Source organism: Archocentrus centrarchus, chromosome 23, assembly GCF_007364275.1.
Source record: "Archocentrus centrarchus isolate MPI-CPG fArcCen1 chromosome 23, fArcCen1, whole genome shotgun sequence".
In the NCBI taxonomy this organism is placed as follows: Eukaryota; Metazoa; Chordata; class Actinopteri; order Cichliformes; family Cichlidae; genus Archocentrus; species Archocentrus centrarchus.
Window position 1 is genome coordinate 141,322 of NC_044368.1, and position 16,726 is coordinate 158,047.

At 42.4% G+C, this 16,726-nt stretch overlaps 1 protein-coding gene across 1 annotated transcript; it reads left to right on the forward strand.

Moving 5' to 3' along the window:
* The first annotated feature begins 2,263 nt into the window (after positions 1 to 2,263).
* irf5 (interferon regulatory factor 5) lies at positions 2,264 to 14,864 on the forward strand. Its single transcript, XM_030720330.1, has 9 exons — positions 2,264 to 2,451; positions 2,719 to 2,910; positions 3,569 to 3,755; positions 3,915 to 3,940; positions 4,015 to 4,042; positions 4,113 to 4,418; positions 5,000 to 5,389; positions 5,458 to 5,576; positions 13,692 to 14,864. Exons 2-9 carry the CDS (start codon positions 2,737 to 2,739, stop codon positions 13,878 to 13,880), a joined length of 1,419 nt encoding a protein of 472 aa, XP_030576190.1. The 5' UTR covers positions 2,264 to 2,451; positions 2,719 to 2,736; the 3' UTR covers positions 13,881 to 14,864.
* Positions 14,865 to 16,726: the final 1,862 nt, after the last annotated feature.

Here is a 16,726-nt window from a genome sequence, read left to right on the forward strand (position 1 = left end):
GAGGCTAGAGGCTAAGTTAGAATTAGCTTTATTTACAGAGTTGAACACAGGGAGGCTGGACAGAAGCCAGCATAAACTTGAAACACATTGGAAACCACACTCAGAGAGGCACACAGCGGGGGGGGGGGGGGGGGCTGTGTGCCTCTCTGCAGCAGGCAGAGAAAACACAGGACTTCAATACACAAGAGGGCTGATGAGGGAGTGGAAACAGGTGAGGAGCACAGCTGAACATAACTACACTGAGAGACAAGGGGAAGCAAAACTTAACACAATACACAGGGACCAGATGACTATCAAAATAAAACAGGAAGTCAGACAGGGGAACAAAGATGCAGACTCAACACTAAACACCCCACAACAAAAGAAAGCCAGAACAGACAAAAACAAAGCAAAAACAAAACACACTGGCAAAAAAGACCCAGGACCATGACGTAAACACTGGTTTGTGATTGTGATCCAGCTGTGAGCCTTATTTGATGCTATCAGGATGGAGCTGCAGATGTTTACAGGTTGGAGTTAAAGCAGCTTTTTCTTTGCTGCTGGATGAAGGTGGACCTGAGACTGCTGATGAATAGGAGGAGTCAGAACACGAAATGACAGACATTTAGCCTCTTGTCGGCATCATTTTGTGCTTTGTGAACTTTAATTTATACAAACTGATTTACCATGAGGCTCTATATTAGGACCTCTGCTTTATTTAAATGTTCACGCTCAAACTTGCTGACTTCCTACATGAATTCATGTAAGTCAGTTGCAGCTTTATCCATCCATGAAGCCACCCTGGTGTTCCAGAAGATGCTGCTGTCATCTCCTGGTGATGTCACTCTGTGATCCATTTAGTTCAGTTTTGAAATCATTTGAAATCATTTCAGCCTCATCATCACTCAAACATTCACATCATCTCCAGGATCCAGACATTTTTACATTACTGAGCTTTTCCAACATGACCAATGATCGATCATTGATCATTGATCAGTGTGTTCTGTGTCTAAAGCTTCATCCAGATCAGTGTGATGTAACAGTGTGATGTAAGAATGACAAGAGGAACAGCATTGTCATCCCTTATGTGGCAGGCTTGTCAGAGAAACTCAGGAGAATTTTCTCCAAGCATGACATTCCAATGTACTTCAAACCTAGTTACACTCAAAGGCAAAAACTGGTTCATCCCAATGACAAATACCTGGGTTTAAATACCTGGGTCTCTCCACCTTTTGGTTTGGGAACTGAAAAAGCCTTTTGGGTGAGAGTTGAAACATCTTCAAGAAGCTTCAAGAAGTCCAGTTGCCTTTTTTTTTCAAGCTCCAGAGACTACTGTGACCTGGATGACTGAGAACCTACACAGACATGCCAAAGTATCCTTAGATACTGAACCCAAAGTTGCTTCTTTGATGCAGCAGTTGGAGTATGAATGTGTGAATGTTAGATAGAAAGCACATAACCGTAGAAAGAAGTGCTTGTATGAATGTGTGTGAATGGGTGAATGAGGCATGTTGTATACTGTCCTTTGAGTGCCCAAAGTAGATTAGAAAAGTGCTATATAAGAACCAGTCAGTCCATTTTTTTCTGATTAGTATGTCATATTTGTGTTCTGTTACTCTTTGTTTCGTTGGTGTTTTATTTCTAATTGATTACTTGTGATTGATTATTGATTATCTGTGACAAAAAGTCGCACTTGTTTTTAGTTTCCGGAAGGAGGAAGGGAGGAACCTGCAGACTTCTGAAAAAAAAAAAAAAAAAAAAAGTATGAAGTTACCTGAAGAGAGACGCAACTCACCGGAAGCCACCTGACTGACCTTCACAATAAAGCATTTTATAGTTCAGACCGGTAAGGATCCAGATAGGTTCTTTGTGTGGAGTTGTTCCTGTAGGGGTTTCCTCTGGGTTCTTCAGCTTCCTCCCATGGCCCAAACACATTCATGGGTTAGGCTAACTGTTGATGGATGGATATTTAACAAGAATAAACAAAAGCAAATGTGCATCAGAGATTATTAAGTTATGACTTTTTATTTATGTATTCATTTGTTGTTTCTTTTATTTGAATCTGAGGCCTTTTTAAAAATCTTCTTCCTCTTTATCTCCAAACTAAATAAAAAACACATTTTCATTCAGATTGCAGATTAAAATCATGTTTATTAGAAGAAAAGTACATTAATAACTTAAAGGGTTATTGACTGATTACTGAGCAAATGTTTTCAAAAATTTTATCCCTTTTGTGTGAAGCCTTTATTTTGTCGGCAGCCGGACTCCCACCGGAAGTAGTTTTCCCTCACGTTGCCTTGACGTCATGTGATCGACTGAAAACGGGTTTGTCTCCGCACTTTTCGCCGGACCTTCAGACCTCCGCCGCTCTTTGTTTGTTTGTTTGCTTGCTTATTTGCTGACGTCACTGTGACGCTGCAGGGGAGAAAAAAACAGAGCGCAGAGTCATAACCTGGACCTGACCCGGCCCAGGTGAGTCCATCCGCGCAGCGCGCACACGCAGTCACGTCTTGGAGCTCGTGAACCCGTGCGGCGTCTGAAATCAATAATCAACAACTTATTGATACTTAAGTTTTTACATCAGATCTTGAAACCGTTCAGAGAGTCAGACTGAGGGAGTAGATTCTGTAGACTGGTGCCCTTTGTGCTTGTTGGGCTCTGAGTTTCCTGTCGTCACATTTTTGTCTTTAAATTCAAGCAGAATAAATGATTATCCCGCCCTGCTCTGCTCTCCCACAGCTCCCAGTCCTCCCAGCCATGAGCGCCCAGCCCCGGCGCATCCGCCTGAAGCCCTGGCTGCTAGCTCAGGTGAACAGTGGCAGGTATGCGGGTCTGCAGTGGCTCAGTCCGGATCACCGCCTCTTTCAGATCCCCTGGAAACACGCGACACGCCACACACCTGTGTCAGACGAGGAAAACACCATCTTCAAGGTCAGATTAACCCTTTACAACTTGACCTCTGACCTCTAATGTACCGCCTGATGTGCTCATGTGACGCTCAGTTAAGAGTATTAAAGTTTTTGAGAATTAAAATCAGGAAAATTTGTTTAACTTTCTTCATGAAGTTTCTCTGTTTCACACAGACAGATTTTCAGACACATAAACAAAAACAACTAAAAGAAATAAAAACAAAGTAAAACAGTAAAAAAGTATAAACAAGAAATGGTAAAATGGGTTCCACATGTGAAGAGGAAGTACACACGTGACTTCCTCCTTCCACCAAGTTTTGTTTCACAGCTTCTGAATAACTTCAGTTTGAACACCGATGCTGATGTCACTTCCTCCTTCACTGCTGACTGCTTCTTCTTTTTTTGTGTCTGAGTGTGAAAGGTTTTTCTTCATGTTGATTAGCTTAATTTAGAATAAACACTGGAATTTAAGCACCTTGAGGCGACTTGTGATTTTGGGCCATATAAATAAAACTGAATTGAACTGAAAAAAAGGGAAGCTGCTAGCGTGGCCATAGGGAACAAACTGAATAGGTTAAATGTCTTTCAACTGTCTCACAGGAAGTCCACAGGTAAAATGCTCACAGCAGGTGAGTCCTAACTGTTCAGGTGTGAGTGTTGCCCTGCTCTGTGTCTTGCAGGCGTGGGCTCTGGAGACAGGGAAGTACCAGGAGGGCGTGGATGAACCCGACCCTGCTAAGTGGAAGGCGAACCTTCGCTGTGCTCTGAACAAAAGCCGTGAATTTCAGCTGAAGTACGATGGCACCAAAGAGACACCGGTCCAACCGTACAAGATCTACGAAGTGTGCGAGCACCCCGGGAGCACAGGTGAGATTCACGTATATGGCTTCACCTGTGGTTCTCTGATGTCACACTTCAGTGTTGTCCTGGAAGTTTTATCTTCTGATGCCACCCCTGAGACTTTCAGCTGTTTTTACCTGATGTGTGATGGTGACAGGAAGTGATGTTGCCTGTTCTGTGTTTCAGATGGTGGCGAGGATGATGAAGAGGAGGTGAGAAAGATCATGTGATCTAAACAGTCTGACATGTTTTCACCTGACTGACCAAAACACTTTAACCCTTTCAGATGCCCAATCTGATGGACCTTACTATCAGTAAGTACACCTTCAGCTCAGCATCTCCATTGATTTCATGATTTCATCTGATAATGTCATGTCTCCTCAGACCCCAGGATGGGCGATCCCACCCCCTTCTCCTCCTTCCCGACTCATTCAGAGGTGAACCAGTTTGCATTATCCACCAACGGGACATTTGGACCACCACACATCATCCCAGTGCCTCTGCTTCCTGACATCACCATGACCTCTGACATCCAGGGTCAGGCCCACTTCCTCCGTAATGGACTTCAGGATCTCAACGCTGCAGCAGCTCAACCGGAGCAGGCCCCAATGGAGGCCAGCAGCATGGCAGGCCAGACAGACCCTCAGAACAACCAATCTTGCAAGTACGACCTGCTGAGCAGCGTCCCACGTGAGTCTGACTTCTAAGACGGGATTCGTGTCATAGATTCAGGGTTAAAATGCTGCCAGATGCAGCCCAGGTCAGGCAGTTCATTGGGAATTCGATGCTTTGACGTCACGTTTTAACACCACGGTGCCACAACTGAAGGTGTTTCTAAAAGTTTCAGAGTTCAGGCTTTACCTTCACGGAGTCACTCGGTTCAGCTCTTTGACCTGTCAGACAGGTGAACCCATAGGAAATCTGAACTGTCTGAAAGTAAATATCATGGTGAACACGAGAAATACTCTGAAGCTTCACCTGGATGTCACCTGCTTGCAGAGAAGCAGGTGAGGGTGTGGCAGGGTCAGTGGTTAAACACGATTCAGTGTGAGCATCAGATACTTTTATTATCACAGAGGGATCAAATAAAGCGATTCAGGTTCAGGCATCTCATTACCGTGTTTTAATGTTTTCTGTGATAAATATTCAGTGTTTTAAGAGCGGTGCCCCCTGCTGTCACCATCATAATAATATGGTTACCATAGTAACACATACACAAAAGTCCCCTTTATGTTACCATAGTAATGGTTGACTCCCTTGTGTTGCTGTAGTAACAGATTTGGACCTGAAGTTCCAGTACCGGGGCCGTACGATGGGCTCTCTGACCGTCAGTAACCCCCAGGGCTGCCGGCTGTATTACGGACACCTGGAACCGACCCCAGAGCAGGTGGACTTGTTCGGGCCGGTCAGCCTACAGCAGGTCCTGTTCCCAGGAACATCAGACATCCAGAACGAGAAGCAGCTCTTCTACACCGATGCCCTGCTGGACGTGATGGACCGAGGTCTGATCCTGGAGATCTGGGAGCAGGACATATATGCCATCCGCCTCTGCCAGTGTAAGGTGTTCTGGTCTGGACCGGGCATACCTGAACAGGGACCACCAAACCCGATGGAGAGGGAGAAGAAGATCAAGGTGTTCAGCCTCAACGACTTCCTCCAGGGTGAGTTTTGTCCACAGGTTTGTTCGAGTCCAACCTGACATGTTCTAACAACATGCTTTTGTCTGCAGGGTTGATCCTGTTCCAGAAAGGTGAGGCTCCAAACCCTCCACCTTTTGAGATTTACTTCTGCTTTGGGGAGGACTGGCCCGACAAGAAGCCCAAAGAGAAGAAACTCATCATGGTTCAGGTCAGGAGGCAGGGCTTAAACAAACCCACTGTTCATTAATGAGCATGATGATTTTTTTTAAAGATTGAATTATTACAGTAAAGATTAAAAAAGAAAAAATGAGAAAATGAAGAGCTCTAAAGCTCAAACACTGTATCTAACACATCAGAATGAGCTTATTGGTCTCATTCTCTCAGCTTTTGGAAGGTTTTCCTGCTTTGGACATGATCAGAGTACTGTTTGAAGTTCTCATCCCAAAATGCTTCTTTTCAGTTTAGTTTTGTTTATATAGTGCCAAATCACAACAATCACCTAAATTTGCTTTATATTATAAGGTTAAAAAACAACAACAATACAGAGAAAACCAAACAGTCAAAATGGCCCACTATGAGTGTAACCAGGCTCAATTACACTGTAACTGGCTGGTCCAAATAAACCTCTTTGCGTTGTTTAGTAATGATAGACGAAGGCTTGTTTATCTTTAAGATGTGACCCTTTTATTATCTGGATAAGAACAGAATATTTACTGGTCAGGCAGGTTGGCTCAGTATGGGGCAGCTCAAGCACAGCACACTACAAAAGAACAGTACATTATAGCAGCACAGAAGTTTGCCAGCTAGCCTAGCCAGTGCATCATGCTATCATATGATTGTTATAGCACTCTACAACTGCAATCCACTTAAGGTCTTCTTATTAGCAGTTACATCATCTATAGTGGTCATACGCTTCATATAATGGCTAGACAGATGTCAATACTTAATAATCATGTACACTGCTGTGCGCTACAACCTACCTCAGGCTCGTCTCTCATGAGCTGGCCACATTTCGTGTCATAGATTCAGCCAGTAAACCTCCACATAACAAGTTGCGGTTATTATGGCAAGTGTCATCAGATACAACATAACCACTGTTACATGAGTACGCATTTGGTGACAGTGGGAAGGAAAAACTCCCCTTTAAGAGGAAGAAACCCCAGCACAGAACCAGGCTCAGGGAGTCAGGATAACAACCAGTTGAGGGTGAGAGGAGAGAGACAGGACAAAATACACACTGTGGAAGAGAGCCAGAGATTAATAACTAATAATTAAATGAAGAGTGGGGTATAAACAGAGTGAAAAGAGGTGAATGAAGAAGAAACACTCGGTGCATCATGGGAACCCCCCACCCCCACCAGCAGCCTAGCCCTACTGAACCATAACTAAGGGAGAAAAATTAGAGGTCATCCAGGCCTTAATGTCTTTAAGGCATTCCTGCAGTTTAACTAATTGATGTGCGTCATCTGGCTTTATGGATGGATAAAGCTAAGTATCATCTGCATAACAATAAAAATGTATGGTGTGCATTCTAATAATACTGCCTAAGGGAAGCATGTATAGTATAAATAGAATTGGTCCTAGCGCAGAACCCTGTGGAAGTCCTTAATTAACCTTAGTGTGTGAAGAAGACTCCCCATTTACATGAACAAATTGGAGTCTATGAGATAAATATGACTCAAACCACTGCAGTGCAGTACCTTTAATACCTATAGCATCCTCTAAAGTGGATAGATGCCATCTCTCCTAACAAGACCAGGTTTTCCACAGAAACTTTCCTAATTATCCATAAAGCCTACATTGTTTTTTCGGACACCACTCAGACAGCGAGCAAGTCAAGGTGAATATGTGGCTAAACATATCACCCCTGGTCCAAACCCTAACCCAACTCTAGGTTTAGCCTTAGCCAGCAGTTTCAAATTTCCCCTGGAAGACATTCGACTATGGTTGCTGGTGTTGCTAGCTTCACGTTTCTCAAAACAGAGTCATCACTAACCAGAGTTTGTTCCTCTGCGGGTGTGGTTCAGAGTGGGGAAAAACGGTTAGAGACGTGAACGAGTTGGTGGTGTACGGGGGGCTTCTGTTTTGGACTACACTTCCTCCTTAGCAGAAGATATAACACACATGCGCATGTGGCACTCAGGGTTAAGGAAGAGAGAGGTCTGTGTGTGTGCTCTGTCTCTCTCCCTTCCTGAGCCCCTGTTCTTCATTAACCATAACATTTTTATATTGCCACTATCTACATGTAAACAGAGTTTGGGCGCTGTGAGTTGGCCTTCGTCATTTGGACTTGTCCAAGCTGGTTTTTCATGACTCAGATTCCTCTTATTAGCGATAAAGCCATAAAGCACATCTTCTTCCCTGATGTTTCAATTTAATCAATACAGAGCAATCTTGTCCAGATTAATAACAGAACCTGGTGATGTTGGTGATGTTTTAATTGTACATACTGTGGCTGAACCTCCAAGATAAGATGCACTGAGACTGAGAAGTTAGTCAGGCACTTTCTATCTGTTGCTCTCTGTCTAATGTATTATTTAATTGTTTATTATTTGGTTGATCCACTGTTAATTAATTAATTTACTGGAGTTTCCTTTTAAACATTTGTTATTTTATTCATTGAGTGAAAAATAATCCCCAACAGGCACCAACTACAGGGGCCTGGCTAGCTACAGGATTTTCCAGGGTGCGGAGCCAAGTCTCTAATTCCAAAGCTACAAACAGGCTACATTTATTACAAGTACCATTACTGCTAAAGGAGGCCGAGGAGTAACACAGCAGGAAAGTGCAGGAGGGACAGGAGAAGCAGAGCTATACTAATAGCTATGCTAAGCTTATTCTAGAAATGTAGGCTCTGGGGATGATTCATGTACATCTCAGCTCTAGAGCAATACTTTATTTTTTCTTGTTCCACATGTGAAGACCTTCAAAAAAAATTTTCAATTTTTTTTTTCTGTAGAGCACTTTTTTATATTTCCAAGTGTCCCATTAGTCAAAAATGGCCAAGGTAGGAATTTGTCAATTAAAATAAAAAATGATACTGTAATAGGGTTATTGATTGTATTTTTCTGTTGTGATATCAGTAATAAAACTTATACACATTTGAAACTCTTCAGAACCAATTCACATCATGAAATGATGGTATACTATTTTCCATGCATTCTCTTCCACTTATCCTGTTCAGGGTCACGGGGGGCTGGAGCCTATCCCAGCTGTCATGGGGTGAGAGGCAGGGTACACCCTGTACAGGTCACTAACACAGAGAGACAGACAACTATTCACACACATGGGCAATTTAGAATCAACAATTAACCTAATCCCAGTAATTGCATGCCTTTGGACTGTGGGAGGAAACCGGAGTACCCAGAGGAAACCCACGCAGACATGGGGAGAACCTGCAAACTCCACACAAAAAGTCCTTGGCCATGGTGGATTCAAACCCAGACCTTCAAGCTGTTCTCCTAGCTGTGAGGCAGCAGTGCTAACCACCACACCACCGTGCCTGGTATACTATTTTAATTTTATAAAATTTACTTTCAGCTTGAAAGTTGATGAAATTTTCAAGAGCTGTCAGTCATTCAGTTTTGTTCATAGAGTAACTATAATTGGTCAAAGTGATGCTAATTCTGTCCTGTTTAAAGAAAAACTTTTATTTTTATGTTTGCTGCTCTAGTTTTTTCACAATGGGGAAAAAGGTGAACAAAAGTCACCCCTACCCCCAAAATGCCACATTTTACCATTTGGGGATAGGCAATTCCTGAAATCAAGCTGTATTCTAAGTGCATGCATTATAGAAAGCTGAAAGTGAGGCAAAATTCCCTGGCTAGCTGGAGGAAGATTGTGGTGGAAGCTATCTGTGCTGCAAGGAAAGATTTCTCCTCAAAGTTCAGAGAAAACTTTTTGGCATCACTCTTCATAGCACTTAAATAGTGTTCCATATTTTGGATTTTGGACTTGATGGGGTTTATGACATTCCAGAGTTTCCAAGAAACCTTTCTGGCTCTGCCTTTAAAGTTACCTTCTTTGTGTCAACTTTACTAGTTGCATAACATCCTAGCAGTAAAGAATGGGGAGTACTGGCCAGCTTGCACCCAAATGCTCTTAAATGCTGTGATTTTGGAAGAAGGGGCTGTGGTATAGAAGACTGATTATGACATCTGCATCATTTGACAATATGACACGTCTTGTAACCTGCTCCAGAGAGTCATGCACATGCAGTGGTATTCGGAGGTCTGCTTCTTCAAGTGATGACTGTAGATAGGCAAGCACATTTTCTTTGTCTTCACGAACACTGATGGCAGACCAGTCATTTCATCAGTAACCTGGCTAAGCACAGTTGGATACTGTCTGGTTGCTGGTGTGTTTTCTTGTAGGTTAGACTAGATTAATTTCTCATGAAAGACACTTGCTGTTAGAGGACCAGAAGGTCTCCATGTCCTTTGGAAGTGGTGTGTTTGGTTGAATTGAACTGTACTCGACTGGTACGTTTTTATACGTTTGTTTCTCTCGCTGTCCTTCATCAGAGTATATGTCAAAAACAAAGGTAAATCATCCCAAATGATAGTACGCATGCAGTGATAATATAAAAGATTAGAGGAACCCTTGAAAGTCATCAGAATTGGATAAACTGACCTTTTGAGCTGTGGCTATGATGAAGGAGGACTATCTTTGGTGCTTATAGCTGTAATTTCTGAGGGCTGGTCATCTTCTGTGAAAAGAAGTGAGGAAGGTGTGACATCATACTTTAAGACCCATGTTGACAATGTTCATGGTGCAATCACGTGCAATTTCATGATGTGAATCAGTTCTGAAGAGCTTCAAATGTGTATAAATGTTATTACTGATGTCACAACATGAAAATACAATTAAACCTGTAACAGAATAATTTTTGTGTTGCCTGCCAAAAGGCAGGGGGATATTTAGGGATTACTTTTCTGTCGTTTGTATAATGTCTCTCATTTCTGTATTCCCTATGTCAGATATCTTTATCAATACTGAATGAAATAAACTTTATGTATAAAATACAGACATGCTACAAAGTACCCATTGAAGAACAATTATTTACTGTAAAAATCTACTTGTAAATATTAACTACTAAGCTCAACACTTAATCACATACATGAATATCCTTTCTGACAGGCATCTGCGTAAGTGACACGCATTCATTGGAACTCTTATTTTATTCCACAATATCCTACCTTTGGCATTTTTGCTTAATGGGACACTTAGAAATATTTAAAAAGTGCTCTAGAGAAAAATTTACTTGATCTGGAAGTGTTACCCAGACTTTTTCTTTTTGTTGAAGGTCTTTACATGTGGAACAGGAAAAAATGGAAGTTTTACTCTGAAGCTGAGATGTACACAAACCAACCCCCAGAGCCAAGAGCACAAGTTTCACACTACAAACTGCACTTCCAGTTTCTTCTTTAGTCATTTGAGATGCCATCTCTCCTTTCATCTGAAATAAATGGTACTCTTAACTAGGGATGGGACGATACCACTTTTTTATGTCCGATACCGATATTTTACATTTGGATATCGGCCGATACCGATATAAATCCAATATTTAAAATTGATCAAGGCATTTAAAAACATAAAAAAAAAAAAAAAAGAAGTCAACAGTCTCTCACACAACAAAATCAAAGTCTTTTAGTTGTCCCACATACAAGACTAAGGACCAGGGCGGGCAGAGCTTTTTAGGCAGTGGCACCAAAGATCTGGAACTGTTCACCACTCCAGCTCCATTTAGCTGACTCTGTGGCATCATTTAAAAAAAGTTGAAAACTTTTCTGTTTAACCAGGCTTTCTGGTTTCTGACTTTATTTTTATTCTTTTTCTTTTAATATGGTAATGTTATGTTTTTAACATAGTGTTTTCTGGGGGTGGGGGGTGGGGGTCTGATATTGTGTTTTAATTATTGTACAGCGCTTTTCTGTCTGTGAAAAACACTATATAAATAAACTTTACTTACTTACAACAATAACTATCACCTGAATCCTGTTGCTTCTGTGTGAGAAGCATGTTGCAAATTTCATTAGGGCTGCAGCTATCGACTATTTTAGCAATTGTGTATTCTATTTATATTGATTACCCAAGTAACTCGATAAGAAATACTTTTTTTCATATTAACAGTTCATCTGCATATTTTAGCTGCAGTTTTTCCCTGTGTGAAACAAACAGGGTGAATGGAGCAGCTACAAAGTTCTCTTTTCTTCACTTACTGATCAGGTGGTTGATGAAGGATCTCCAGCTGTTTCCCAGTAAAGGTTTAATGGAGGTTACAGGGACGAAAAGGCTTCTTTTGGACACTAGAAAAACATTTCCTTCCGCTCCATCTGAGCTCACCGGCTCCGCCTCTTTCCGCTCCTGCAGACAGACTGCACGTAAATCAGCTGACTGCTGCTGTTGCGTCATCAGTGTTCACGTGAAAAACTAGCGTGAGCGCAATCTTGTAATGCTTTATATTTACAAGCATTCTCCTAAATACGTTTCTACTGCAGGTCTATATTTAGTCACTAATCAGGGATTAAAGTATCAAAAATATTTTGACGGGGAAGGGGTCCTTCCGGTACCGGACGGTCACCAGTGCTAATAGCTGCGCTCGCTAGCAGTATGTCCGGGAGCTGAAGTAGAGAAAAAAAAATAACAGCTGATTCTCAGCACCGCGAGCACAACACACAAACACGCAGAGAGCGGTGGAGGCGGAAAAACATGTCAGCGATGATCGCTCAGTGTCAAAGGGAATCCGTCGCAGCGACGGAGCATCTGAGGAGGTTGTTTTCTAACTCCTGATCCACTCCATTCCAGTAGGTGGCGGTAATGCAGCTCTAAGCTGGTTTGGTCAACCGCAAACCCACAAGAAGAAGAAGACGACCGAGCCCTGTAATCAGAATCAGAAGGTTTTTATTGCCATATGGGTGAACAGGTTCACAGCATTAGGAAATTGCTGCGGTACTTCGTGCTTACAGAAAAAACAAATAAGTATAAAAACTATAAGACAATATACAAGTATACAAATTGCAAATATACAGAGATATTAAAGCTATAACTATGACACAATATTACAAAATTACAAAATATACAGTGCAGAGACTAATTAAAAGATAAAAGAATGTAGACTATATTCCACTAATATGTACATCAGTGCAATCAGACAGGTGCATAGACATAGGGTCATCAGCGTTTGTGGAGGGTGGTGGTAACAGTCTTAGGGTAATTGTTCATGAGTCCAACAGCAGAGGGGAAGAAACTGTTCTTATGGCGGGAGGTTCTGGTCCGTATGGACCGTAGCCTCCTGCCTGAGGGGAGAGGGTCAAAAAGTCTGTGCCCAGGGTGAGAGTGGTCGGCTGTGATCCGACCTGCACGCCCCAGTGTCCTGGAGGTGTACAGGTCCTGGAGAGATGGGAGGTTACAGCCAATCACCTTCTCAGCAGAGTGCACAACGCGCTGTAGTCTCTGTTTGTCCCTAGTGGTGGCTCCAACGTACCACACAGTGATGGAGGAGGTGAGGATGGACTCAATGATGGCAGTATAGAACTGCACCATGGTCCTTGCTGGCAAGTTGAATTTCTTCAACTGCCGCAGGAAGTACATCCTCTGCTGGGCCTTTTTGATGACAGAGGTGATGGTGGGCTCCCACTTGAGGTCCTGGGTGATGGTAGTTCCCAGGAAGCGAGAAGAGTCCACTGTGGTGATGGGGGTGTCAGTCAGGATGATGGAGGGTAGAGGGGCTGTGTGCTTCCTAAAGTCCACTATAATCTCCACTGTCTTCTGGGCGTTCAGTACCAGGTTATTGTGGCTGCACCAGGACGCCAGACGTTTGACCTCCATCCTGTAGGCCGACTCGTCCCCGTCTGAGATGAGTCCGATGAGAGTAATGCAGCTAATGTGAGCGAAACGTTCTTTAATGTATCGGATTACATTTTTTAATTTCTTTCCGATATCCGATCCAGTAATTTAGGCCAGTATCGGACCGATACTGAATATCGGATCGGCGCATCCCTAGTATGGGACAGAGGCTCAGATTACCTTCAAACCTCCTGACCACTTCATGTTTACGGCGCCCACAACATCCAACATTCTGAACCTGTGCACAACAAAACCCATCTGCCTTCTCAGGTGGAGTAAGTGTGTTTCTGTCCGCTCGGCTATCATCTTCACCAGAGTCAGTGATCTCCAACTGCATCATTATTTTCCATTTTTTACCTTCACAAAGTCCAGAAGAAGTCTTTCAGCAGTTAAAAAATGTTTTGGCAGTAACCGTGAGAACCTGGAGCACCCCTGTGCACGTCTCATGTATCACAGTGGTTTTTCTTGTCCTCAGGTGATTCCTGTGGTGGCCCGGATCCTGACAGAGATGTTCTCTGGAGAGCTGAGCTGGTCGACGGACAGCATCCGGCTGCAGATCTCAAACCCTGATGTGAAGGATCAGACAGTGACGCAGTTTAAAGAGCTGCAGAGGCTCCTGCAGAGCCAAAACATCCAGGGGCCCTGGACCCCCAATGTCCCCTAAAGCATCCAGGGACCTGCTTACTGTACGCTACCTCCCACTGAAAATGGAAAAGCCTGAATGAAAGAAACTGTTTGAGATCTGCAGGTTTCCAGGTGGTGTACAGGAGTTGAATGAGAACACTACCTGCAGGTGTAGGTGTGTGTGTTTATAAATCTTTTTGCCTTTTGTACTTTTATATGGATGTTTTGTAAATCAGGCTTTCTGTTTAGACCTGCTCCTTTAACCGTTACTGTTCTGGGCTCAGGTTTGCTGATTGTTCCCAGAACAGTGTTTGACCTGATTGGTCATCAATAATCAGATTAACTTTGGTTAAACTCTAAAGCAGTTCAGTGTCCCACCCTAAGATGATTTCAGACTGTTGATGCAGGTGATATAAAGCTCTTCATTCATCTCCACCTGGTGTGGCCTGCAGGTTTATTTCCTGTTTTTATTTTTCTGCCAGACACCATTTGAGGGAGTTTTCTCTCCATTTGTTAAGATTTCAATAAAAGCCACTGCAGTATTCTCCCAGCAGCTTTTTTTTTTTTTAAACCAGGTGACAAAGGTCCAGCAGTCCTTTGAGGTTCAGACACTGGATGTTTCAGGTCTGAAAAAGTAAAAACTGAACCATCATGAAAAGAATCCTGTGTAAATAATTATTCTGAAAAGACACCAGTTCATTAAGTGTACTAAATCAGTGAGCTGATATATTGATTACTGAGTGGAAAACCTGCCAGGTGTCTGATTTATTTTTTCTCAGGCTGTGATTGTGGTTTGTGATTATTTACCAACATCTTAAAGACTAAATAATAAGAATACAATATTTAATCATTTCAGTCTTGAAAAATACGTTACTGAAGTGAACCGGCTGGTCTTTGTATGTACACTGTAGCACACTGTTAGATCACCCTGTGATTGTGACATCACAATAATTTACCTCAGTTAGTAAATCTGTTCCATAACCTATAAATAAAGTCTTATTTTCTTCTGTTCCAGCTGTAAAAATTATCCAGTTGAATTCCTTTCCTCCACTTTGTTTAGGATTTCTGTGACTGTAGTAGTAAAATTCCCAGCTGATCCAAAGTAAACATGAATTTAGTTCAGTTTTATTTATATAGCCCAAAATCACAAGAGTCACCTCAAGACACTTTATACTGTAAGGTAAAAACCCTATAGTAATACAGAGAAAACCCCAACAATCCAATGACCCCCTATGAGCAAGCAGTTGGTAACAGTGGGAAGGAAAAACAAATGGTTTGAGGCAGAAACTCAAACCATTTGTGCATTTACACATATAAACATGGTCATGACTTGCTGACGTTCAAATCGAGCTTCAAAATGGTGAAAAAAGGTGATTTAAGTGACTCTGAATGTGACACAGTTGTCAGACATGCTGGGCTTTTCCACAAAAACATCTCTAGGGTTTACAGAGAATGGTACAAAACACAAACTATCCCACCTTGTTGATATTAGAGGTCAGAGGAGAATGGCCAACCTACTTTGAGCCGACAGGAAGGCGACAGTAAGATATGCAGAAGAGCATCTCTGAATGCACCACACCACAAACTTTGAAGCAGATGGGCTACAGCAGCAGAAGATTGCACTGGGTGAAACTCTTGTCAACTAAGAACAGGAAAATGAGGCTGCAAATCCCATGGACTCAACAAAATTGCACAGTGAAAGACTGAAAAAAATGTTGCCTTCGCTGATGAGTCTTGATTTCTTCTGCAACATTAATGCATAAAAAAATAATCTTTTCAATTTTATTTATATAGCATCAAATCCCAACAGTCAGCTCAAGGCGCTTTGTATTATGGGTAAAGACCCTACAATAATACAGAGAAAACCCAACAGTCAAAACGACCCCCTATGAGCAGCACTTGGTGACAGTGGGAAGGAAAAACTCCCTTTTAACAGGAAGAAACCTCCATCAGAACCAGGCTCAGGGAGGGGGGGTCATCTGTTGAGAGGGGAGAGACAGAGATTAATAATAACTAATGATTAAATACAGAGTGGGGTATAAACAGAGTAAATAAGGTGAATGAAAAGAAACTCTCAGTGCATCATGGGAACCCCCCAGTAGTCTACGCCTATTGCAGCTTAGCTAAGGGATGGTTCAGGGTCACCTGATCCAGCCCTAACTATAAACTTGATCATAAAGGAAAGTTTTAAGCCTAATCTTAAAAATAGAGAGGGTGTCTGTCTCCTGAATCCAAGCTGGGAGCTGGTTCCACAGAAGAGGGGCCTGAAAGCTGAAGGCTCTGCCTCCCATTCTACTCTTAAGTATCCGAGGAACCACAAGGAAGCCAGCAGTCTGAGAGCAAAGTGCACTGTTGGGGTGATATGGTACTATGAGGTCTTTGAGATAAGATGGGGCCTGATTATTCAAGACCTTGTTGGTGAGGAGAAGGATTTTAAATTCTATTGTAGATTTAACAGGGAGCCAATGAAGAGAAGCCAATATGGGAGAAATCTGCTCTCTCTTTCTAGTCCCTGATAGTTAATCCATGATAATCTTAAAGGCTGCAATACAATAAGACATTACTAATGCAAACAGAATTATACAGAACCTTAAACTTTCCATTAACATCTCCATGCAGCAGCACCTGGACAAGAAGCAGATGCTCTTCCAGCAGTGTGATGTTCAGAGTTCAGCTCTGAGTGCTGAAGTATCATTTCAGCAGGTTAATGCATGAAAGGGAAAATGAAGAGAATAAAGCTCTGATTCCAGCTGCCAGGCAGAAACTTCCAGGTCATGTCACTCAGTGAGAAACCTTCCTGACAGAAACTATTTAAACGTTCCCGTGCTCTCTAAGGCCCGATAACAGGAAGAACACTTCAGTGAGTTCCAGGATGTGGTCTGGACT